The sequence below is a fragment of the Sinohyriopsis cumingii genome, chromosome 8 (genome assembly GCF_028554795.1).
Source record: "Sinohyriopsis cumingii isolate HCF-2022 chromosome 8, ASM2855479v2, whole genome shotgun sequence".
Classification (NCBI taxonomy): domain Eukaryota; kingdom Metazoa; phylum Mollusca; class Bivalvia; order Unionida; family Unionidae; genus Sinohyriopsis; species Sinohyriopsis cumingii.
The window spans coordinates 124,124,884-124,151,456 of record NC_142968.1 but is presented as its reverse complement, the minus strand read 5'-3'; the positions used below and the strand labels follow the sequence as shown (position 1 = coordinate 124,151,456).

General features: G+C 35.7%; 1 protein-coding gene across 2 annotated transcripts in view; it reads right to left on the bottom strand.

Moving 5' to 3' along the window:
• LOC149794567 (sodium/potassium-transporting ATPase subunit alpha-like) overlaps window positions 1-26,573 on the bottom strand; it is a 51,900-nt gene that overhangs the window by 6,962 nt on the left and 18,365 nt on the right. For both annotated transcript variants that reach the window (XM_089968840.1, XM_089968841.1), the window contains exons 5-18: window positions 25,961-26,074; window positions 25,410-25,544; window positions 23,656-23,773; window positions 19,300-19,568; window positions 18,619-18,817; window positions 16,469-16,580; window positions 15,359-15,684; window positions 13,360-13,535; window positions 12,560-12,696; window positions 5,823-6,040; window positions 5,089-5,190; window positions 3,588-3,837; window positions 1,365-1,539; window positions 732-862 (exon numbers count right to left, since the gene is read on the bottom strand). In XM_089968840.1, coding sequence (XP_089824966.1) covers window positions 732-862; window positions 1,365-1,539; window positions 3,588-3,837; window positions 5,089-5,190; window positions 5,823-6,040; window positions 12,560-12,696; window positions 13,360-13,535; window positions 15,359-15,684; window positions 16,469-16,580; window positions 18,619-18,817; window positions 19,300-19,568; window positions 23,656-23,773; window positions 25,410-25,544; window positions 25,961-26,074 — 2,462 coding nt within the window. The remainder of the gene's footprint in view (window positions 1-731; window positions 863-1,364; window positions 1,540-3,587; window positions 3,838-5,088; window positions 5,191-5,822; window positions 6,041-12,559; window positions 12,697-13,359; window positions 13,536-15,358; window positions 15,685-16,468; window positions 16,581-18,618; window positions 18,818-19,299; window positions 19,569-23,655; window positions 23,774-25,409; window positions 25,545-25,960; window positions 26,075-26,573) is intronic.

The window sequence follows — 26,573 nt, the reverse complement described above, 5'->3', positions numbered from 1 at the left end:
ATATATCTGATGATAAACATTTTACAGGAACATATCTTTATCAATCTATCACTTTCATAGGATGTTTCCTCTTTTTTATTATTTCTACTCATGCATATTCAAATAATATTTTACACTTATGAATCTGAACCAAGCTTTCATCACAAAAGACCTTTTGAAATATCACAACAAAATTCACTATGTTGAGAAGGGAGGATACTGCAGCAAAGAAATATATCCGTTTGAAGTAGCACCAAACTGAGCAGATCGAAGAGTATGCTATATTTGCTGATGTTATATCTATGTTCAATCTCATTCAAAATATTGACATTATCAAGGCCTGTGTGGGACATTTACCACTGGTGTCAAAACTGTATAACAGAAAGAATACATTCGATGTCGTATGGTCATAAAGATGAATGTTGATTGCTGCAATTTTGGGGAATTGAGGGCGACACGACAGAAGCGGTATTCCCTGTTTTCGTCGGTATCGAACAAAAACTTAAAATTGGTTTACAGTTCTTTGAAGTTGGGAGGCACTCGATATGATATGATATGATATATGTATTTGGGTGCTGTTTTGAAGCTAAATATTCGCTCTTTCCTTGGTAGGATCAGAGTGTGAAGGTATGTAAAACTTGACTAAGACATTGACTCGGAAGTGTATAGTCGGTGTCTTCTCCCTTCATGCTGTGCTAGAATTGCGCACAGGATAAATCATAAAAGAATGTCTGTTATATCTATATACTCACATCATTCCCTTTTGGAAGAGTGATAACCTTCTTGTCTTACGAATGACCAGGTCAGCCCACTGCGTAATCACAATGGAAACAAAGTATGCTGTGTAACAAGTGTATTCCAATTTCTTTCTCTGGTAATAGGTCTGCAAGAAGACATAAAAATATATTTTAAAGGTTTTCCAAACTTATAGACTTTAGATGAGTGCACCCGCAAGCTAACTAATTAACAAAATTAGATGACATTAAAATCTCTGTCAAAAATGTATCAATTAAGAAAAACTAACATGGCAAAGACAATCAGTATTAAAAGATTTCCTGAAAGGTGCTAAAATTTAAACTATCAGCTGAATACAGAAATAATACCTCTTTTATTTTTACAGCATCATATAAAATATGATTATAGCCTTGAAATTTAAGTCACATTTTATAAACACAAACAAACGGAACGACAATAATAGCGATGATAATTTGCAGCAAGGCCAGATTAACCAAGCTCCGTGTTTTATCCACTGGTTTCCAACTTTGTGTAAAATGCAACACTACTGTTACATGGCAATATTTTCATGCAGAAGACACTTGCATCTTCTTGTTGTTCAATTCGCAGAACATGTAGGCCCTAATAAAATGCATGTACAGTTTTCTTACCCATTCCTGTCCGTAAGAGTCCTGTAGATCTTGAATAGCTGTAGAATCCCACTGTTCACGGATACCAAAAATACGGTTAGGTAAGAAGCCATTCTCTCCTAGGACGATAAAGTACACAAAGAAGCCAGCAGCAGACTCGATCATACCGATTTGTCCATAGGCCATACCAATCAACCTGTTTATTTTGTTGGTGTTTTTGGTTGTTTTCAAAACAATAAAAAGTTATAATGTTCTACGTGCTTAAACATGTTACAAAAATGAGCAAACTTAAAACAAACAATCACTATCAACCTAATAGACATAAACGTTATGAAGATGATTTTTATAAGAATGTAAAAAGTTCAACATTTTAAATATTTCATTACGAACCATAATGACCAAAGCTGTATTTACCATGGTAGAAACTAATTCGTTTTTATGTCGTGTCTGATCGTTTTTATGAGGATCTGGAGTTAATTGATATATTGAAATATCCGTAGTAAATGGCAACATAAAACATACGTAATTCCCAAAGTTATTTCTACACTTTTTCTGTATGATCGGCACATCATGTTTATATCTGTTCAATGATATATCCAAGAGAAATCTTTAAATATAAATGATAACAAGCGGTCCTCAATTTCGACAAAAATTGCATTGCAGGTGCCCATAAAAAATTCTGCCCAGTGATATCTCCCGGTTTACATATAACTGAACTTGTGCAGCGATAAGCACAAAGTAAAAAAAAAGTGTTTGGTTCAAATCTTACAATGCTTATAACTTTCTCACATGTAGGCTTCTTCTAAAGCATTTCTTTCCCGTAAATATTTTCAGCCAACAACTGCATTCATTCTTTTTAAAGCACCACTCAGGCAGACTTGTGGTTAGAGCGTCCGCCTCAGATGCGTGAGGTGGTGGGTTCGATCCCCGGCCGAGTCATACCAAAGACTTATAAAAATGCCAATCTGCAGACATCGTTGTGTGTGTGTGTGTGTGTGTGTGTGTGTGTGTGTGTGTGTGTGTGTGTGTGATTTGGATTTTTAATGTAGCTTTAACAATGTTTCATTCATATCGCTAAGATGTCCCACCCAGTCACATTATCCTAACGCCAGGCCGAACAGTCCTAACACTAATCTCTTGATGCCGAGCGCCAAGCGAGGCAGTTGTTAGTACCATTTTTGTATGTCTTTGGTATAACTCGGCCGGGTATCGAATCCGCGACCTGCCTCATCCGAGGCCGACGCTCTAACCACTAGGCCACCAGAGCGGTGGCAGAAATCGTAGCTATATGACTGAAAAATGGTTAAAGCTATGTTAAAAATCCAAATCACACACACACACACACACACATTCTTTTAAATACAATATTTAATATACAATAACGCATAGGCTGATTCCGTAGCTCATAAAATAATTAGAGTGATCGCCTCGTAATAAAATCAGTAGAATATTTGTGTAAGTCCCTAAATAAATTGCAAAGTTACAGACACAAGATCAGACATCAGGCAATAAATGTACTAGTTTCGACAAAACAAAAAATGAAAATTTTAGTATCAAAAGGGTATATATTTCATCCCTGAAATTTGTTAATTTCAGTCATATAGTCCCGTCTTTTGGAAAAATGGGAATTGTTAACCAAATACTTATGTGCTCGAATTACAACATACATTGTTATGGGAACGTCCATTATTAACAGCGCTGCTACAGAATAATGCATTACAAAGCACTGCATTAAGCTGTGATGGATACCTCTTTTAAGATCCAGTGTGAACGAGAAAGTATGATGTAAGTACAAACGTCTCAGACTTACAAAATATTAATTAAAAGAGCAAATTCAGCCAGAACTGGTACGTAAAAGGGCTTGTGCATATATTATCTGGGTTCTTCTTTCCTGGATATATATATATATATATATATATATATATATATATATATATATATATATATATATATATATATATATATATATATATATATATATATATATATCTGTGTGTGTGTGTGTGTGTGTGTTTATGTGGGGCATAGGAAACTCCCATTCAATTGTCATATACAGGATTTAATATACAATGACATCTTTGCTGTTTCATTAGCCCATGAAATAATTAGTTCATGTGACCAAATGGCAACTGATTTGTCTTAATGGAGAAGTACGAGTTTAGTCTACGTGTGCGAGTCAAAGGTAGAATAATAAGAGGAAAGTTCCAGAAGTATAAAAATGAAAATAAAATAACTAGTACTAACCTTTCATTGACAAGCTTGTCTTTAATGGGATTACGAGGCTCCCTCTTCATTATATCATTCTCCGCACTCTCATAAGCCAGGGAGATGGCAGGCACCATGTCAGTTCCCAAGCAGATGAACAACATAGCAATCGTACCCAATGGCAGTGGAATATCAAAAAGAATTAAAGCCAAAAATGGAATCAGTTCGGGAATGTTGGCAGTCAGGGCATATGCAATGGACTTCTTCAAGTTGTCAAAGATCAACCGACCTATCAAAATAGAACGCTAACATTTGAAACTGCTCAAAATCGATATTTAGATTTACAATTTTAACATGAAACTTATTTGATAGAAAATAATTACAAGACTTGATATGTGAGGTAAGACAATAGATTATAAGCAATTATCACCTACCAGCTACAAAGAAATAAATGTTCGTTTCAGAAATATCTATCCTCTGTATCAATGTATACGAATTGCATGCATTATTAGCCTTCAATGGCACCTCGGCACAAAACATGCTATATGGTGCAAATTAACAGTAAGGTTCTAAATATATAAAAAGGAAGATTGATTTCCAAATGAAACCTTAGGAACATAAGCACCTTATAATAATTATAAACAAGTAATACAACATTGATAAAATATAAACGTTAAAGATGCTAGAGTTCTGTACGAGCAATTAAGTGTAAGAAATACATTCATTTTAATGTAATTGTTTAATTGCAATACAGCTGTGATTATCACAGTACATTTAGTCTTAACATGCATTTATGTAGTCATTTGTTTTTAACACTAAATATCTGAAAAGTGAAATTAGACATTTGTCAAAATGGGATTATAATGCATGTTACGCCTGCATGAAGAGATGACGAAACATTTACCAACAGTTTAGTATGAGTGCTTTAAATTATTTAACATTTTATGGTATTCTTAAATTCTAAGGTAAGAGCTTCTTGTCAATAAAGCCTATATTTCTCTTGAGATAAATATATGCATGTTTCGCTATGTGAGGAAGTTATATGTTTATTCAAAGGAATATTATGAAACTCTTCGTGTTAACATTTCTCTCTTCAGGGTTTCTAGAAATCATGTTACCGTACTGACTTTCTTGAGAGCACTGTCGTATAATCTACTGAGCCTGGATATTAATACAAATAGTTTCTCATCTTCTTACCATAAATAGAACAGAGAAGTCTCCTGTTTTTAAAAAGTATACCCATTACTTTTTTATTTAGCAAACATTTCTTTAAATTACGTAATACTGTCACTTTCTTTTTTCATGGGTATCAATTATCGTAGTTCCATTAAATGGGATTATTTTTTGGGAATGTAGATGTCCGTTGGTTAGATTGTGGACCCCATAGTTTGAAAAAACTGTAAAATCCAAGAAAATTGGTAACTATCGCATTACATTCAATTCAGGGTATACGATTATTTCTGCAACAAGCTTTTATAACTGTATTCAATTCCTTCTATGTTCATAATATTTGCAACAAAGTATATAAACATATACACACCTTCTTCAATACCAGTCACAATGGAAGAAAAGTTATCATCCAACAGAATCATATCAGCTACCTGCTTGCTCACATCACTACCAGAAATACCCATAGCAATACCTGGATGATTATACAAAACAAATATACTTTTCATGGACGTGCCAGTTGTCATTTCATTGTCCTCTAACATCACTCATATTAAAATATACATGTTCCAACACCATTTGAACGATTATTGACAGTTTGGTCCAAACAGCATCGCAAATTTTGTCCATTTTTAGATCGGGAAATTTTCAGGTCAGCGTCAATACATGTAGCAAAAAGTACCTAATTCGTGTTAAATACTGCGTGTACAATAAACGGAGAAGTTTTAGCTATGGTTAATGACGCTGACCTGAACAGTTATCGAATTACAGATGCATAAAAAGTGCGATGGTATGTGTAACGATCTATAAGAACAGAAGAGTTAACTTATATCTTCTTACTAATAATTGTTTAGTATCTGCTGCTAAACTAAAATTAAATCAAATCTAACAAAATTTAAATTATCAAGCTGAAATGTACAGAAATAATTTAAATCTGAATTCTCATTTAACCGAAGTAAAGAATAAAGACATTCTAATTTATGTACAAGATGTTTTTAAAAATATGCAAAAATCCTGTTAGTAAGAATGTCCTCATACTATAGTATACTGTTACTGATATGTTAAATTATGAATCTTTATATTTTTGGAACCTTTATATGTTCTTACCAATATCTGCCTGCTTTAGAGCAGGTGAGTCATTGACACCATCTCCAGTGACAGCCACAATAGATCCCTGTCGCTGGCAACCCTCCACAATGAGCAATTTTTGCTGAGGTGAAGTTCTAGCAAATACAATTTCTGAATGGGTTCTCAAAAACTCATCAATCTGAGCTGGGGTCATGTCTCTTAAATCACTTCCATGGAGTACAGCAGCTTTTGCTTCTCTGAAATTTTAATTGCTTATATCAGCAATCCATTCTCTTGATTAGCGTTATCATACTATGCACTAATACCTTAAAACTTAAAGTCACTTTTGTCAGTTGCATCAAATCACAATAGTCACGCACTTAGACAATAGTCACGCACTTAGACAATAGTCACGCACTTAGAGTCGTAATTCTTTTAGGGCATTGACCTGGGATACAAAATCCACACCCCAACAAACATCACAACAATTCCTCTGTCGTACCATGTTTATGCCAAAATATCAATTGTATCATCATGTGACAGGCTTCCTCTAATGTTTGTTTTGGCTGTAAAGTATAATGTTAGAAACAATTATTTAAAAACATTAATGAACAGCCTGTGCGGTTTGCCATCGTTAGAAAGAAATCAATCTCTTGTAGTAAAATATGTTTCTTTAATAACACTTACCCAATCACGACACCTTAGGAGAATTACTACTACCTCGCAAACTCAGCGCTCCCAATTTAAACCCTTTTAGTAATAAATGTATATTTTATCTGCCCACCTAGGTGGCAACTAGAAAAAAGAAGGTCCCCTTGATAACAGGATTTGCGCCAAATCTCGTGAATTACTCAGTTACTAAAGGAGCGGGGGGCCCCGAGTGGCCGAGTGGTCTAAAGCACTCTCCGTTACGGATCACTGCCATCTCACCACTGTCTGCGTAGGTTCGAGTCTCGGATTCAGCCAATATGGGTATGTGAGAAAGCTTGCCAGCAGCTTCTCGTGGGTCGGTGGTTCTTTCCGGGGTTTTCCCGGGTTCTTCCTCCACCATTAATACTGGCCGCCATGTATAGCCTATCCTGTGCTGAAAAATGGCGTTAAACCCTACAACAACAACAACAACAACTAAAGAAGCGGAAGGCACTCTCTCTATATAGTCGTAACTGCGGGTAAATGTATGTGTATTATGATGGGCTAAGCAGTATCAGAGAAATATAATTTACTAAACAAAATCTCCTTTCCTCAATTATTTTACCCGATCATAATACCTTAGGTGATAAAGTCAGAGATGGAGGAAGATACACCTTTCTAGCCAATGGGACAATCTCTAGGCCCCTAAGGTCTGTGAGATTTCTTCTAGATAAGCCGACTCAAAAAAAGATTTCTTATGTCGGGGAACGGCTTTGAAAATGAAACATTTTCCTTGCCGCAAACCCGTGGGAAGTTGTGAAGATGGTGCCATATGAAGCTGTCAAATGACTCTTGAAGGTGACATTTTGCTTTACTTATATAGGTCCCACCAGACTGAGTTGAGCCTTTATGATTAAAGATCTCTGCGACAAAAGCTGGAGAAGAGTACCCAGCTCTAAGTCTCACATTACAGATAATAACAGCTAGAGAACAGTTTTGTTCATGTGCAATTTTTCTGGTGACTGTCATAACTTGTTGAGGCCAGACATGAAGCAGATTCATTGGTGTGGGGTTATTTTGTTATACGAAACGAATACTCCACTTTATACAGGACGAAAACCTTTGAGCTGATATATCGTCCTTTATATCTGTGAGAAGTAAGAAAAAACATGATTTCACTCGACGCAAAAACGTAGCTCTTTCTTAATTTTCAGTTTAGAGCTAGCAATGGGTTCTCTATATAACCTTAGGATGGAGTGTCAAGAAGAAGCAAAACTTATTATCAAAGTGTAATTACACATGTACGGTAGCCTGTTCTTTGGGAATGAAAAATGGGCTATCCTGAGTGGTATTGACCCGTCTTAAGAACACTGCATATTGATGTGTCCACTTTTATGGCATGCATTCCCTGAGCCTGAATGCCATTAGTTAATGCAACGAGGAGGCAGGATTTATAGGAGAGGTGAAACGATGAGGTTCGTGAGAGCGGTTCAGTTTGTTTCTGTTGCAGGCTAGTACCCATGATGGACTCCACTTGGACAAGGATCCAACGTTATTGGACTTCTGTAATCCAGGAATGACAGAAGGTCGGATATCTCTGGTTTGTCTGATATCATCATTTCCATGATCATGCAGTGAAATATTTATCGTAGAACGGTATGTTTTAACGATTTTAATTGTAATTGGAACTAACTGATGTTCGTCGAAGAGCGATAAGAAGTTATTTATTGAAGTAAGTATGCTTGAGGTGGTATAAAATGTTATTTTGCTCGCCACTGTGAGAATATATTCCATTGACGTTGCACGCCTTTGCAGTAGAATTCTATTTCGCTTGATCATTTTATCCACCACTGGCTGTTAGAAATGCATATTCCTGAAAACGTATTTAAAGAAAGATTCAAACGTTCAGGTTAAGACATTTTTTGCTGGGTGATCAGCTTCTTGTCGTGATTGTTTGAGCAGATGGGGGAATATCTCGATTTACTAGCGATTCGGTTCCAAGATCAACGATGTCGTTGATCCAATGTTCCCCATTTGAGTATAGTCATCAGGATGAGGCCACGAACTTATTTCTTTGCTACCTGCATCACCTTCGGACCTTTAGGTGTTGGAAGGTAATCTCATATTTTTGGCGGTTCCAATTTTGGGACTTTGTCATTCGGCTTTGTCACGGATAGGTACACCATCGGTCAATCTCATCGGGGGAGAGAAAGAAAGCTGTGTTCAGCCTATTGAATGATCGACATAAATATCAGATCCAACATCGTGACCACAATCACAAGGTTTCTAATCAACTACTGGGTATCCAAACGTAAAACGAGTGTGTCGGGTTTGTAGAACCACCGCAACAATTCGAGGGAAAGCGTCTGCACGAAAACACATCCAAATTCACTTAGGACTTGTAATTAACGATGAGAGCAGCCCAAAATGTAAGTATGTCAGATGGCAACGGCAAATGAATGTAGATCCTACCTTAGTCATTGATCTTCTAAAGTTGGACCTGTAGAACAGGCATCTCCTGCAGATAAATGAGGAGAACACTTTATAGTAAGATATTATTACGACCAGAAAACTGAATAGCCAGTTGCATGGTTTTTCGGGCAATGGTTGTGAAGCCGGTGTCTCTTGTGCAACTTGCGAAGAAGTTGGAAAAGAATATGGAATACTATGGCACATTTCCCTTGCAGCAGGTCATGAGTTATATCCTGTTACTTCCAAGGTGTTTCTAGGTAAAGGCTTCCTTTGAGTGGCAAAGTCTTCAGGACGCATATAAAGACATCTCTTGGAAACTGAGGGACAAGGTTGGATATCGCACGTGATAAGTGTCTAGCAGCGCTATGCGGGTAGACTGATCCATGAGAGTGCCAGTATACATTTGGCGTAGAATACAGGAAGTGCCCATTATCACTATCTAGATTAGGCTGCTGTACAAATGTAACAATTGCCTAGGTTGTTGGTACAAAATCGCTAAGACTGGCATCATACGCAGGAAGTACCTAGCAGCATTGTGCAATTCGTGCAACTGGACAAAGTTTGTACTTCTGGTGGCTACTACTGTATGATTGATTGCAGTTATGACCCATTGCGATCGAACGTATATGGCCGAGTCCAGTCGTGAAGGAAGGAACCATCTAGGTTGATTGACCAGTTTTGGAGCTTCGACAGGGTGTAAGATATTGATCCGCGAAGCCAGATCATAACTCTCATATGAAAATTGGCAACTGAAACTGTTCTTGCTCTCTATATCGCGCCCCATCGAACGACATTGTTTCAAACCCTTGAGTGCAGGTCATTGATGACTTTATCCCCCAATGTATGCTTCTGCGCCCTTCCCTTTATTACCCATACAACTGAAGCCCATTATTGTATATCCATAAAATGCAGGTATTCAACGAATAGCAAAGAAAGTCAGCTACACATCTAGAGCGGTTATCAATTCACACTGCTTAAATATGTAAGATAAAAATAAAGAACATACTTATACGAGTTTAGAGCGGCACGTATCCTGCTACATGAACTTATGAATGTCTGTGCAGTATAGCAAACTATGAAAATAAGATAGAAATGGACTTAAGATATGGAAACTATTTACCTGTACGTATTCGGTTATGGCGATAGTTAAACAGTAATACAAATTAGTTTTATGTAGTACACACCACACCTGCCATAATAAGGTAGTGAAGCCTCATTAGTGACCTTTAAGAAGAGGAGGCTCTAATATCCGGTCAAAGAAAATGTTAAATGCCGAAAAAGCCCAAACGCAAGTAAAATTAGTAAAGCATATCGTATTTTAATTGTGAAGTTGACGCAAAGACTCAGTGGCATCATTAGGGTTGGCGTCACCCAGTGTAGTAACTTGTGGTGTCACTCCCATGGACCTCCTTCCTGCACACAAATTCAAACATTTTATAGACAGCCACGTGTGGTAACTCATGGTGTCCCCCTCATGGACGCCCTTCCTGCACAAAACTTGTATAGACAGTCATTTTGCTGTCATCCCCTCTGATGGTGTCTGCTGGTGCGGTGCGCACCCGACGCACCCCCTCTATTGACGCCACTGCTAAGACAAGATAATATGAAAAACCTACCTGTACGTACCCTGACGTAGCGGAAAGTTACTAAAATATGAAACGAGTTTTCAATACTACGCACCAAACCTGCACTTAAAATAGTATGATGGGACGTCACCGCGACCCGTGCAGGTATATACCAATGGGACGTAGGTGTGTACTGACGGCAAATTGATAACACTGAAAAGTCAAAAACTATGTCTTAACTGAAAGACATAATATAAATGTTGGGAATTTATAGATGGAGTAAACCTCCCATCGAAGATAAAACTACGTAACGTGTTTAAGGTAAAATTACTTCTAAACTGCTTGTAAGGATTTTGCGAGCTCTCACTGTCGGTAAAGAGGTTGTTACTCGGCAAGAGAAGAAACAGTACATGAAGAATTCATGGGATTTGGAGCCACTGGGTATCAAGGGGAGATCACCGTATCTAACTGCTACTTAGATAGGCAGGTAACTTTCAACTTTGAGATTAAAAGCTTTAATATGGGATACCTGGATTTGCAAGGTAGTATTACCTCTCCTAAGGTACTATGATCGGGTAGTTTATTTCATGACGGAAAGTACCTGACATAATAGTTTAACGCTAGACATGGAACTGGATAAAATGTCACTCAGACTTGTACGATTGATACAGCTTTGCAAAACAAATTTCTAGGTCACTAGGACCTCATTTGCGCTGAAGATTGAAATATTCTTCCTGAAGCATGTATATAGATAGAGAGAGAGAGAGAGAGAGAGAGAGAGATGTATATGGTTTCTAAAAAAGGAAGTCTCGGTATATTATACACCAACTTCATCTACATGACATCCAGAGTTCAACAACTGGATGGTCTTGGGACTTCTGTTTCTTATTATTATGTGAGCAAATAATAGACTCCTGTTCCTTCAACCGCTACGAATCCAATTTGCTTTTGTCATTCGTACCAGGTAATTGTGCCAATTCATTTATTTACAATACTCAGGGAAGAAAATAATTCAGGCTTGAACGTCATTTCGAGCATAGTCACCATTACTGTGGTAAGCCTGTTTTGAAATTGGTAAAGAAATACGTATGGCTAGTATGTTGGGCATTGATTAGATCATACCTTAGCAACTTGTCCATATAAAGTATATGTATTCATAGTCACAATGCATTGTTCTACGAGTATTCAAAATGGTGGATGCCAGTCTCTTGTTTGATGGACATAAATTTAATAAAATTGAACGTACTCATGCCAGGATGGGTTCTTTCAAATTTGATCATATTTTGTTGGACAATATTTGTCACTTTGAGTATTTTCCCATTTTAGTAGCAATGCCTGTATGTGATGGCAGATAGACATTCTTGGAACAAATGTTCAATACCAGGATATTTCATGTCATAACTGTTTCAGTGAAATTTCAGCAGCATAAAGTAGCACGTGCTAATGAACACATGTGCATGTATTACTCAATGAACGATAATTATAACAACATAAGACCAATTGGTGCTATGATGAGGTGAGCTAACAAAATGGTTCAATAGTTTTCATAATTTGTTTTCTTTATGCTGCTATGGTAATTATGGTATTATGATACCAGTATATCTTTTGTGATTATATATGTAACGATGAGACTCACAATTTGGAAGCATTTCCAACCGAGAAAATCAACGACTTACAGAAAAAGAAAATAATGGAATCCCAGAGTTATATGATCCTCACCAAAAAGAGAGATTGAGAAAATTAGTTCTATACAAAGATTAAACAAGATTACTAGAATGCAAAATAAAGTCAAATCGACCGACCGACTTTTCACTGATTAATTTGGTACTCTACATGACACATGTAGAAAACACCAACTCAAGTTACACCACTAGTAATAATGCGTGAGAAAATGATATACGCAAAACTGAAATGAGTGTGCAATATTGAAATCGGGCCAAAAGTTGACACACAATCTATTTGGTACAATACTGCCACAAAATTAAACTATTCCCTTGCTTTTCCAGCGAAACAACTAAGTGAGGACTGTCAAGTGTACCTGGGTTTGATGGCAAGATAATAAAAGATTTAATCAGGCAAGTTGTAGATTATTATCATGTATTATATTACCTTGGGTCTACATCCTCTGGATGAATTCCACGTTCAGCAGCTATGTCCTCAACAGTCATGCTATCCTCAGAGATGATTCCTACTCCCTTAGCAATGGCTTTAGCTGTGATAGGATGGTCACCGGTTACCATGATAACCTGCCCATAGAAAAGCCATTAGTCATAATCTAATAATGTGAAGTGGAAGGAAGCATTGTGTGTCAAACTAAGCAAGATGTGTCTCAGAAATGCTTAACAAGATGTATGAACTCATTAGTATCAGCAAAAAAACAGTTAGGTTTGTTTCCATAAAATAGGATGTACTAATGGTAGTTCGAGCTAATTTTGTAAAATACAATGTTACAGTAATACTTAAGACAAATGCTGAAATACAATGACCAGTGGTAGTCAGTGCTGTTTTGCTGAAATGCGTTGTACCAGTTGCATTTTTGTCACAATGTGATCGAGCAGTTGAAGAAAGATTTCCATCACAATAGTTTTTTGACGTATGCGTATTCATTGTCTTTTCTTGTCTATTTCAGACTACAAATTTGTATGTGCATGTTCAGTTTTGTTAATACAATTTCACCTCATAAAACGTCTGTTTTAATTGATGTTTGACAAACCTAAGCTCTATGTTTAATGATACAGATAATTCTGTATATTCTGTGGATTCTTAATCCACCTAAATAAGACTTTCACAGTTTACAATCAAACTGGGTACAGCCTGACGTATGTGGAAAACACATCGACAAAAAGGAATAAAATCCTAAATGAACGCGTGACACATACAGGTTGTCTGAGATTTTCTTATTTTCATACCTTAATACCAGCACTTCTGCATCTAACAACAGCTTCCGGTACAGATGCTCTGGGTGGGTCAATCATGGACAATAGACCGACAAATCTAAGACCAGTCAATGGGAAGTTCACCTCATCTGTGTCAAACTTATAGCCAAGTGGGAACTGATCAAGGGGAAGGTCATAATCACATAATCCTGAAAAGAACAAATTTTGTGAAAAGGATAACTGTTGTAACCACTTAAGATGATATTTGCCTTCTGTTCAAGTACTTTCACTCATATTAACATTCCAAAACTCCGAATAATTTTGTGCATAAAAACCAGACACTTGCCCCACTGACAGTTCAGTGGTTTTATTGTGCAGAGAAGTGTTCGATCTTTGGTACAGTGTGGTAAACACAACATATCTGAACATATCTCCTTATGTTACTCCTTATTGGAAACAAAGTATTGCATGTTTAAATACTGTATTTATTTAGATAGACTATTGAGCTAACTGCATTGATTTCAACTAATTTATGTACGTTGTATTTGTGTTACAACAATAATTAACGAAACATTTAAATGATGTGTAACATAAACTTTAATAATGTGTTAAAACTATTGGAAACCCAAATCATCATTTAGTTGTGTCACAGATAAAAATGTGAGACTGAATGTGCCCATATGATTCTTAATACTCCATGAATTTACAGAACGTTTGGAGTTAAACACAAGTTTCATTCAATAAAATGGATTAATTTTTGTATTGAACGTTTCTAAACATAATTGAATGTTTTTATCCTATTACATTAATTATTGGTATCGGACACAGAAAATTTCCAAATTTTATATCTGCGAAACATTACGGTCCACAGCAGTTGCAAGATGTGCATACCTTTATAAAAAAAAGCAAGTACTCTTTTGAAATAAACGTTATCTACAAACATTAGTAATACATAATTTGCATTACTTTTTATAAATAATACATAGGTAATGTTGATCCTTTGCATATATCACATGTAATGAAAAATTGTGTATTGATAGACAGTTATTCATCTTCTGGTTGGCCTTTCTTTTCTCTTTCGCAAATTTCACAAGACATGATGAAGTACTTCTTAGTAATCAAGAGTTCTGGATATTATAGTTTTGCAAAACATGTTATTGATGCAAGAAACTCCATTAACGCATGATATTTAATTATAGATGCAAGAAAACGCAAACCCCATTAACACATGATACTTAATTATAGATGCAAGAAAACGCAAACCCTATTAACGCATGATATTTAATTATAGATGCAAGAAAACGCAAACCCCATTAACGCATGATATTTAATTATAGATGCAAGAAAACGCAAAACCACGAAAACGCATGATATTCATTATATATTGTCCAGGCCAATATATGCAACAAAACTCATTTCACCCTAACCAAAATGTCCATTTTTTATAATCAAAAAAAAACAACACAATAAAGTGTTTTTGATGTTTATTTCCAGGATTTCTTGCATCACTAGATTTGGCTAAAAACGCAAGATGACTATTATGCTTGGACATTCTTAGTGGTCGTCAGTTTTATATTAAAAAGGATGGTATAAAAATAACCATAACTATTTGATGAATATACAGAATTCAACATCATACACTCTCTGCATACTGTTTCGCTTATATTTTAACACTTAGTCACTACGTTATATGTATTATTTTATCTAAGAATGCTTCCAAGTGGGTTCGATTACAACTTATCGTTTAGCCATGAATTACGCATAAATATATTCTCTTCCTCGAAGAAAAATGGCGGTAATTGTAACCATAAACGTTTAACTTTCGACTTTGGCATTTTATGTTAGTGTCATAAGTTTGGTGATATTTTAGGCTTATGAAATATGACTTGGTGCATTTAAGTGTTCTAACGTATATGACTTCTACTATCTTAAATATCATCTTGCTGTGCATTACCTTGTGTGTGAAAAAAATGGGAATATATTATGAGGAACACTCCATTTAATATGGTATAAAACGATGAACTTATCTCACCTAGTACTCTTTCTCCTAGGCCTCCCAGACTGAGGTAGGCAGAATTGAATGCAGTCCTGAAAGACTCATCTATTTCATATTCACTACCTTCCTTAAGGTAGGTGGAACATCTGTCCAAGATTCTTTCAGGTGCACCCTTCATCACCAGGAGGTAGTGGGGGTTAGTCTGATCTTCGGTCTCATGGATGGATAACTGATATTTATTTGAAGAGTTAAAAGGGATCTCGACAATCTTCTTGTTCTTTTGACGGAAAGAAGTGACATTTCCAATGGACAACTCATAGCACTTCAGTAGGGCAGATTCAGATGCATCTCCATTGCATTCCCTGGAATGGTTTAGATAATGTCACTGGACTTATATGCAATCAAAGTTTCATACATAATTGTAAAATAGACTATTTCACTAATTTATCCCTCAAGGTTTGATTTTTTTGTCAAGCTTGCACTAATTTTGTCAAACCCAACAAAAGCTCCACTTTTGCCCTAGACTTCTGACCCCATGGGCACTATTTTTTGATCATGAATGAGTGCTTATGACTGGTCAACAGTAACGCTTCGTGTAATCTAACCGCTTAAGAACTGAGACTATTATCTTAGGTGTTGACACATCATAGCAATGGCATTAAAGGTTAAGCGATTTGGTCGGATTATATTATTGAATTTTCTTGAAACATAGACAAACATTTATCAAATCTTGAGCTTTTGACAAAATACGATGAAATATACTAAAGGGATGTACGTCAAGCATATCTAACATCAGTTTCTAGAATTTTCAAAATTAGTCATGCACAAGATTTCACAGAACGGTATAGCTCACATGTAAAGATGTTTAGGCACATTCGAAAATACCCAGCAGGGTCATTGAAGCATGACACGTACGTCACGGTTATCTTTCGCATATCATGCACAGTACCATTGATTAGGAATACACCCATCATACCTCATGACTGTGTATACAACAGTCTGAGAACTTGTCAATGAACTAAATACAAATACTTAACATTAACAGATACTCTAACAGCGACGAAAGCTGTCACAAACGGATGTTTTTGTCCCGCCTGTGCCTCGCGGACACGAAAAATCGTACCAAGAGAAAATATCATAGCTCACCTATTAAGAATATGTACATTCTCCTGACCAGCCTTGAATTCTGCTCGGTTACACAGCATAGCAATGCGAGCCAGGGAAAAAAACGTGACATCACTGACGTTATGTATAGCTTCTGAAAGATAAAAAAAAAATGGGTAAATGTACATTCGTATTTACGTTAACTGGTACTTACATCTTAAACTGTCCTTTCTCCATGCTCACCAAACTTTTTTTTTAATAAAAAATTGATAAACATTTCAAAAACTGGTTAAAGGTCTCTTGTTGTCAAGTATCTTTTGAATGTACTTCTTAGTGAAAAAGTATATCAATATTAAAACACTACAAGACAAAAAGTCGTCCAAAATACTGGATAAAGGTTGTAATGAATAATAAGCCTGAAAAACATAACATATAAAAACTACAACGTGCTCTTAATCACACTTATAGTGACCGTTAAGATTACATCAAATTATGTACGTGTGCGTATTGAAGCGGGAAATTCACTGTTGTACAAAAATGATTTTTATTCATTCAATTGCTGTGAAAATATAGGACCATACCATAGTAAATGGAACGTTTGAGGCATTTGAGAGCCACATTTCAATACAACCACAACAAATCAGATAATGTTTGAAAAATATTACATTTATAAGGAAGGAAAGGCAATTAAAATAAGAACCACTCTACAACAAACAACAGTCACCACTAACTCCAAACCATTGCTGTCTGCATATTATTAACGTTCGATATAAAACGTAGTTTTATCGCCATTTAAAGGTCATTTTACCATATCTAAAACCATCTCAAGTGTAAACGATAGATTATTTCCAAATTATTTCCCTTGAGCAATACCCAATATGAATCTAAGCCATTTCTCCAGCAGTAACAACAACTCTGTGCGGCGGTGCCAGCAGTACAAACGATGAATAAACAAACTATTCTTTTTGAAATGAGGAAGTTATTAATATTATATTCTATATTTAGTGTTTTTATTTTTCACTGCAATTGATTAGTATCACAAATGTATAATAAGATTTTGAATATTAATGTTATTAAAAAAATTGCACTTGCACAATATAATTAGTTATTTTGCAAAATCAAAAAAGATGGTGGTGGTGAATAGAACATGGTGAATATTCAGATGAGAGTCAACTATTGGGTAATCTTCCAATCTTTTTAATACGTTCACTTACTCAATAGAGGATGGGGATTGGTGCGTGCAAGCAAGGTGATGAGTACCGTAATCCGTGTGATACTAGTTCAAAGCACTATAAAGGACGATTAAATATTACATTACCTGTATATCGATAGTCTTTCTGCAAATATAATTTCATCTAATATGAGTATTCACCCTCATGTATGATCCAGGTATAACACTTTCTGCTCTATATATGTGTGTATGTGTGTGTGTGTGTGTGTGTGTGTGTGTGTGTGTACATACATACATACATACATACATATGTGTGTGTGTGTGATAGTTTCTTAAATTGTATTGAATAAACAAAGTTTATGGTTACTGTAAGCCCATCTTTTAATTTAATATTTGATCCTTAACAAAAGGGAATCAAATGCATATGCTCTTAACTGGCCTCTACATAAACATACTCCACAAATAGAAGCTAACAGTATTAAAACTCAAATATTATTTTTTAAGCGTGCGTTTATATGTAACCGTTCGTAAAAAAAATATGTTAACTTTCTCCTGTCCGAAATTTCATAATATTACGTCTTTTTTGTGTTAAGCCTGTCCGAAATTTTAAAGGAAATTCTTCATGCTCTCTAACGTCTGATTTTGATATTATTTAAATGACGGATAGCTCCTATTGCAAGAGTTATATGCATATCGTGTGTCCTTCAATTTTTTTTACCTTGATTGTAGATTGTACTTTGGCTAATTATCATTGATAAACAGGACATTTGCATAATTATTTTTTGGGGAGATTGTAGGTTGTCAAGCAGTATCAATAATAATAATATTAATAATAAACCTAATAATAATAAACCTAATAATAATAATAATAATATCAACTACAACGATCACGTTATTTGATGCATGTTACGTGTGCAAGCACCAAGTTTGAAATATATATTATAAATATATACTTCATAAACAAGATTACGTAGTAACTTCAAATTTCACTGTCTAATATCAGCAATATTAGTATACTCACTGGACTGGTTTTCACTAGTGTCAGACTCTACTATTTTGCCATCATACCACATGTGAGCAACAGTCATTCTGTTCTGTGTCAGGGTGCCAGTCTTATCAGTGCAGATGGTTGATGTAGAACCAAGCGTTTCTACAGCTTCTAGGTTCTTCACTAGACAATTCTTCCTGGCCATACGTTGCGCAGTTAGAGTTAGGGACACCTAGTCGGATAAATATTCTTTAAAGTATGTGTTATTCATAATGGTAACAAGAAATGGTTTACAGTAAATGGAACGGCCGGTATATCTGAGGAAAGAAAGGTCTTCACGGCTTTTCCGAATTAGCAAGCGGACTCTGACATGATGAAAGGCTCAAACATGGTTAATTATTTAAAGTATTCCCATCTATTTACAGCGATACAATATCTCAATCAACTTTGAGAATAACTTGGTCATAAGAAGAATCTTTGTTCAGATGCTATTTGAATGCTGGAAAAAATAGGCAATTATACATTTTGGAGATTATTTACTTATTGTAGCTTCTTCTCAAACGTTTGTATGGCATTGTCTAAAAATGTTTTCAGTCAAAATGTTCATACTTTTCTCTTGGTAATGACAAATGGCCTGATGCATATTTTGTAGCCTGCACAAAATAAACAATAAGTAGTGTTTTGTGTCATAATCAAGACAATTGTACTACTTACTGTTACAGTGACCAACAGTCCCTCTGGCACATTGGCTACAATAATACCGATCAAGAAAATGATTGCATCAAGCCAGTAGTATCCAAGGATGAAAGCAATGATGAAAAAGGCCACTCCCAGGAATACAGCCACACCAGTAATTATATGAATGAAATGGGAAATTTCCTTAGCAATAGGGGTTGCTCCGATATCAAGACCAGTAGCCAAGTTAGCAATACGACCAATAACAGTCCTGTCACCAGTCCTTATAACAATGCCACAGCAAGTACCTGTAAAATATATCATAATGGTACATCCACGATCAATGTGTTACTCAAATCTGATAAAACTGTATCGATATGCAAAATAAGGGATACAAATTTAATTCACCTACAAAAGTCATACGTATCTATCTTACGTTTTGTAAATAAAATGTATTGTATTTGCTTTCTTTATATTTTAACTTTCAGTGTTAGTAAATTCTTCCAGTAGTTCATCTTCTGGGAACTATGAAATAACATTTTAGTTGTTTTGTTTCTCTTTATGGCCTTAAAACGTTTTAAACGCATACACTAATCGAAGTAGCTACATAACTGGTAAATTGTTTATACCAAACTTGCAAATCAATGCCAAGCACTACATAATACCTAGTGTAAAGCTCATCCCCAGACAGGCATTCCGATGCAAACCACATGTAAGTTGAGGACGATGGGTGGTTAGATAGTGGGATTAGAGGGAAATGAGGGAAGAGCTGTGAATTGCGTACGTATCATAACTGAGGCGATTTAAAATATATTAAGACGCTAATAAACGGATATTTATTGGATTATGTTTCTCTGAGAATATTTAACAAATCACATTAACAGTAAAATTAAACTGATCTATCTCAAGTTTCCAACCTAAACTAAGGTGCCTGTTTCTGTCTGAAGTTTGATGGAGAGGAATATAACTGTTGATAAACTGAGTTCGGTTGAACGAATGAAAGAAGACTTATAGTCACACTAGGTCAATGTTGTACGCCACCTTCCTCTCTGTTCATCAAGGCATATGCCTTGTAGTCCTGATTTTCTAATCAAGTATACCACCGGGACTGCCAGATATGTGGGATATTGGATAGCCGTACAGAGGAACTGGTTGTATGTTTTCCATGTAACATACTGTGAAAGACAATACTGTCAGCAGATTTCAAACTCATCTTGTCGAAACAAATAACATGTGCTTGTAACATTAAACAATGGTATATCGGCTGGCATGTGTGAGTGATTGGCACAGACCCCAATATGTCCGGAATTAAAGTAACTCCAAAGTCATACTCGTGCAAGCATGCAGAACTTAATACAAATGAACTGTCAAAAGGTGGAAGAAAACTCTGCGTTTTTATTCAAATCCGTAGCATATGGAAAACAATAAGATTGGGAGATAAAGTAGCTAAACTCAGACTTTTTAGCGTCATTTCCTGACAACAAATGTCTCATCTCTGATTCAAACTGTGAATGGGAAGCTGTAACACTGGTTAATCAAAGGCAGTCCCTGTTCACCTTCTAGTTTACTGAAATTGATCGTCACTGACAGTACGGTCCGAGAAATCTTGGGGAAGGTAGACGTCATCGCACTGTCCCTCAACGAAATTGGCTATTAATGATGAAGTTACGCATGAACCAAAGACATCAATGTCAAATGACGTTGCCCTTGCACATCTCTCTCTTCTGCTCATATTCCTGAGTAAGTCTATGTCACGTTCTGACCGTCTGGTATAGACACATTATAGCATGGAAAAGTACATTTAATATTATGTCACGCACGATTCATTTGTACCCACTACGACCTGAGCCGTTTGCATTTATTTTTAATTAGTCATCACATGATTGCCAGCCCTTATACGACCTTCCTAGCAAAGCAGTGTTATTGTTCCGCAAGTTATACACATTTTCAGTATGGTGTCAGGAAATGTCATATGCATCCACTGTCAAATTGGAACACGTGCATTTGAAAATTTAAAAGCGTGATCTATTGCAGTGAATGAAGAATTTTGTTCAACTAAGTTCCTTACGTACAATAATTCTTACTGACCTGCAGTGTCGTTTAAGAAAATGCAGTTCCATATCCCATACAAATCAATAACTTCTTGCGAGATCTTTCAAGATAACGTAATCTGTGTTGATTGCCATTAAATTCCATGTGACGTAGGTAACCAGATATCCTGCCATTATTGAAAGCAGCAACCGAAGCAGGATATGTCTCTAATATACCCAGGATCATTGCTGCTTTCCTACTCCAGTAATCTGAATATTCAGTTTATAATTTTGAGATGATTCTTTGAATTTTTCATGAGTTTCATTGTCACTTTAGCTGTCAGTGAGTTTTCGCTTGTTAGACGGTATTTATAGATTATGCCTAGTCCTACAAGGTACGAAATAGCACATGTTAATTTTGTTTGAGTGTGCTACCCAAATAACGGGCTTATATAGCGTGTTCCAATGTCGGCTGACATCAGAACCAGTAGTCAAATTTTCATGATTATCTAACACAATTGGCAGCCCGTATCAACACTCTTCCACAAATAGATGTGTAATTAATATACTTACTGTGCTGGTTATATTCTTGTGGAATCAAAATAATGTTCCGTTCACAGGGGCTCATCGTTTATGTTCCGTTCACAGGGACTCGTGTCGTTGCTTACAATTAGCGATACATTCATGTACTATATAATAATGTCAAGGGAGGACACTTTTCTCCTTGTTCGCGGGATCTATTTAAGAATAAACGCTGATATCTCAAGCTACGCTTTGCATAGCTTAATAAATTTGCTACCGATATTTAGCTCAGGCATTCGACTGTGTATCCCTATCAAAAGTTTGACTTACTATAATACGTTTAAGGAATACAAAATAATGTTCCAACGCTACCGCTCGACATGATCCTGATCACGCCCGCTTCATATGCCAAAACAACACCCTGAATGGAATACTTATATTCTGATTGGCCAATTGAAAGTAAGTTATAAGTAAATACAGGACGTGATTTTCTATTAACCAATGAGAGGATAGTTCCAATAGGCATACTACATTTTATTCGTTATGTTAAAGAATAATATTTCCACTTAACCCAATTACTTTCGTTCCCGGTTTTCATATCTTTACAGTAAATTTAAATATAGACCAACGAAACCTGAAAACAGTTACATTTCGTTTGTGAAAATTTGGATTTATCAGAGAAAAGACATCAGAGTAAGTAAAGTCTGATTAAAACATTATGACTTTACATTGTAGAAAAGCGTCGAGATTTTAGTTGCCAGTTGTGGGAGATATTCCTGCCAATTTATCTTTCTTGCTATGCTAGTCGACATCAAAACACGCTACACAGTGCCGTTAGTTAGGCGGTAAGACCCTGACGCCCTAAACATAATTATCAGCGTCGATGTCTTACGTGTAGGACTAGACTATGACATGCAATACATTCACCGTGCATGCATTTTGTATGAAAACATGATCTGTAAAAAGAGTGTCAGACGGGTTCACTGGCAAATTCTTCTAAACGGAATATCAAGACGCAGACTGTGGCCATACAGTGAATATGTAATTTAAGGATGATTTCAGTACAACTTGCCATCATAGCATAAAAGTTATGTTATCGATGGTAATTAATATTATTTATTCAACAAAGAATGACCATAAAATGTTTCAAACTAAAATAAATCATATACATAAATACAAGCAGTGCAAGATAAATCAATTTAAACCCAAGTATTGTTGATACCTTTGCAACTACATGTGAGAAAACCACAAAATTACTGGCAAACAAGAGTAGCCTGAAAATAACATTTATGTGGTCTACATCAGATTAACTTTTCACTCTCAGTATGTGACCTTGATTGTTGACCCTCTGACCCTTTAACTCCAAAATAAATGGACTCTTGTATTGCCTGAGATGTAAATCGTCCACAAACTTCAGCGAAGTACATGTTCGAAGACCTAACGTTTTGTACAGAAATAATGTTTCTGTACAGTCACAGTGACCTTGAATTCGATACGATGGTGACAGTTATATGCAGCCAAAGTTAAATCTATTCGATGGAGATTTAAAGCCTAGCTACTGGACATGTCCTTTGAAACTTGCATTGCAAGCAAGCTCACCATCGCCATCACCAGTCCGTCTGCTCTGTAGGAACCCTGGGTAAATAATCTGGTTATTCAACTGTTAATGAAAATTCAAACTTAATTGTATATTGACGATATGAGGCCGAGTGTTTCGAATAGTATTTCACAATTACATTCATTGTTCAAATGCTCAATAGATTGCACCCATGCAGTAAGCCAGGGTATTTGTGGAACATATGCACTACTTGCAATCACCCTATTACTATGACAATTACCTTACCTTCTACAGCATTAGTCGAGAAGAAAGCCAAGTTCCTAGTTTCCAGTGGGTTTTCATTAGTTAATTCAGCAGTCCTGGTCTGGGGCTCCGATTCACCTGTCAGTGATGAGTTGTCAACCTACATAAACAGATGCTGCATCAAATACTGAATATTCTAATTATTCTGCGTCAATAAGTTATAGGATATTCAGCAGAATATGCCCTACCTCATGTAAGAGTTGATTCAGATCGATGTTGACCATTTGATGTGACTAATTCATATCGATAAACCTGGCTGACTTGGCCCCGCTACAACTTTTATGAATTTGGTCGCTGTTCAGATATATCACATCATGTTGTCTCACCACCATTTTACTTCTTGAAACGTACTTCAGTGTCCATAAAATAACATTCATTGCAGTATTTTGATATATATAATACACATACCTATTCCTATTTTGGGGAGTGGTGCGAGCTTTACAGTGCAAGAGAAAAGTTGGGATTCTTTTGGTTTTCCTATTTCGTATTTAGAAACATCATAATATTAAAAATGCATACGAACTTAACATCTTTTGAGAAATACTGAATTAATTGTATCTTATCTACATTTGTACTAGCTGTTGTAAAGAAAAAAACGTATGCTTGCAAACTTCTATACTCATATTCCTTTCCTGTTTATATTAAAAATTTAATTTTATTTCACATTGTGTAACTTATGTCCTGTGAGTCTGCCTTAAATATATATATAAGAGACTGGAAACAGTTTCATCTGCTCTGTGACGCATACTTCGAATCTGTGCCAAGTACCTTGCAATGGCAGATTTGTTAAATATCGGAAAACTAAGGAATAAGTAATTGTATCACATTAGCAATGTATTTACCTTTCTACTTTAAATGTCTAATTTAAAATCACAGTATCTGACACTTCTTTGTGTTTCAAATACTCAGCATGGTGATTCAGTGTAATATGGGTCTACAAAAGGTTTAATGCTTAAATAAAAGAACCATGTAATGTCTATACAAATTTTGTATTTATTTACTTTTCTTTTGAAACAAAACTAAGCATTTTGTTTTATTTATCATCATAAATCACCGCATTTCTTTCATCTCTGCATTCTCTAACGCTTTGATGTGCCCAACGGTAAGTACAGTGCAATATCTAGATACTCTTTTTCATATACTAAAACCATATAACGTGCTTTTTAGAAACCTTAATTTGTCTTCAGTCTTCATCAACATCACAGTGTGGGTAAGACAATAACATTTCATGATGTGTATATGTGTACTACTGGATAATCAAAGTTGACGTAATGTTTGCAAATACTCATGTGACAACTTTGAGTGCAAGGACCGTCGATTATAAATACCATCTGAATAACCCATGTAAGTAGTAAAGGAGTGTGTGTGTGTGTGTGTGTGTGTGTGTGTGTGTGTGTGTGTTTTGTGTGTGTGTGTGTATAAAGATAACGCAAGTGTCTGTAGGTTGTACACATTACGGTCTAATTTACACAGCTACATCCATCGTATTTACTTTTTTAGTTTCATGCACAAACACAATTGTGAAAGAAATGCGTTTTTTAAATGCACTTCAAGCTTTCCATGTCCGTTTTGGTTTGGACGCAATCAATCGACATTGATTCATGTGATCAAATATACAATAAACACTTTAAATTTTTTTACGAACGCATATATTTTTAAAGCCATAAACACATTTTTAAATAATGATCTCTTTTTACAGTAATGTTTACATAACAAACTGAAATAAAAAAGGTTACCTTGAACCCTTGGGCGGTTATAATCCTTATATCGGCTGGAATTCTATCTCCAAATTTGACTTCAACTATGTCACCCACTACCAATTCCTCTGCTCTTATATTCAGTTTTTCACCATTTCGTATAACAATTGCAAACTGAAAATAGAATTATACACTTTTGAAAATTTGATGTAATGAATAATGGTTTTACAACGAACACGGTGTAGCAAATTTATAATACCATTATAATAACTAGAGCTCATCAAAGTGAAAACGAAATTAATAGAATAACAAGGTATAAACATAATTCATACAGTAATACTATCGCAAAGGTTCAGTATAAATAGAGTAAGTGGTGCCGTAGAGATGTAACTTTCTAAAACCTTAAAATAGGACCTTAATACTGTCACAACCTTTCTGATTAAATAGGCTAGACTGGAACTGCAAGCATATCAGTATAAATTCTTGCAAAGACGTATTAGAAACATGGTTAGTCTCTATCATTAAAAGGACTGTTTACTTGACAGGGACATGTCTGTGCAACTAGCATCTGATTAGTTCAATATACTCACCTGAGGAATCAAATTTTTGAACGAATCCATAATTCTTGAGCTCTTTGCATCTTGATAATAGCCGAAACCTCCTGTTATTATCACTACAATTGCTAACACGACACCTAGATATAGCTGAAATAAACAAGATGCATATTCAATAGTTTGATGAGAGTCATTAATTACACAGTCATACTTGATGATTCATTTTTCCATGTGTGCTTCTAAGCACATATACACATTTAAACCCGCTACAATGACCGCCTGCCTATAAATATTACTAGTATAGAAAGGACAAATGTTATAGTTGCTGACTAGTGATAGTAATGTAATGTAGTGGTGGATAGTGGTAATGAAATTAGTGGTGTAAGATAGATAGTGAGGTGGGGCTGTCGACAATATACGGAAAATTGAATCCTTATGTGCTTTTGTGTCCAGCAACTGGTCATTGCCATGATAATTAAAACTTTTGCAGATAACCTTAAATACATCAGCACACTTTTCAGTGAATGTATTTGTAGTAAGACCATGAAGGATAGACATTGCAGTGATCGTCGCATAAGAATAGTACCTGCTTAATACCAAAACAGCCTCAATAAGTCATAAATATACCTCATTTAACTCCGACCTGTAT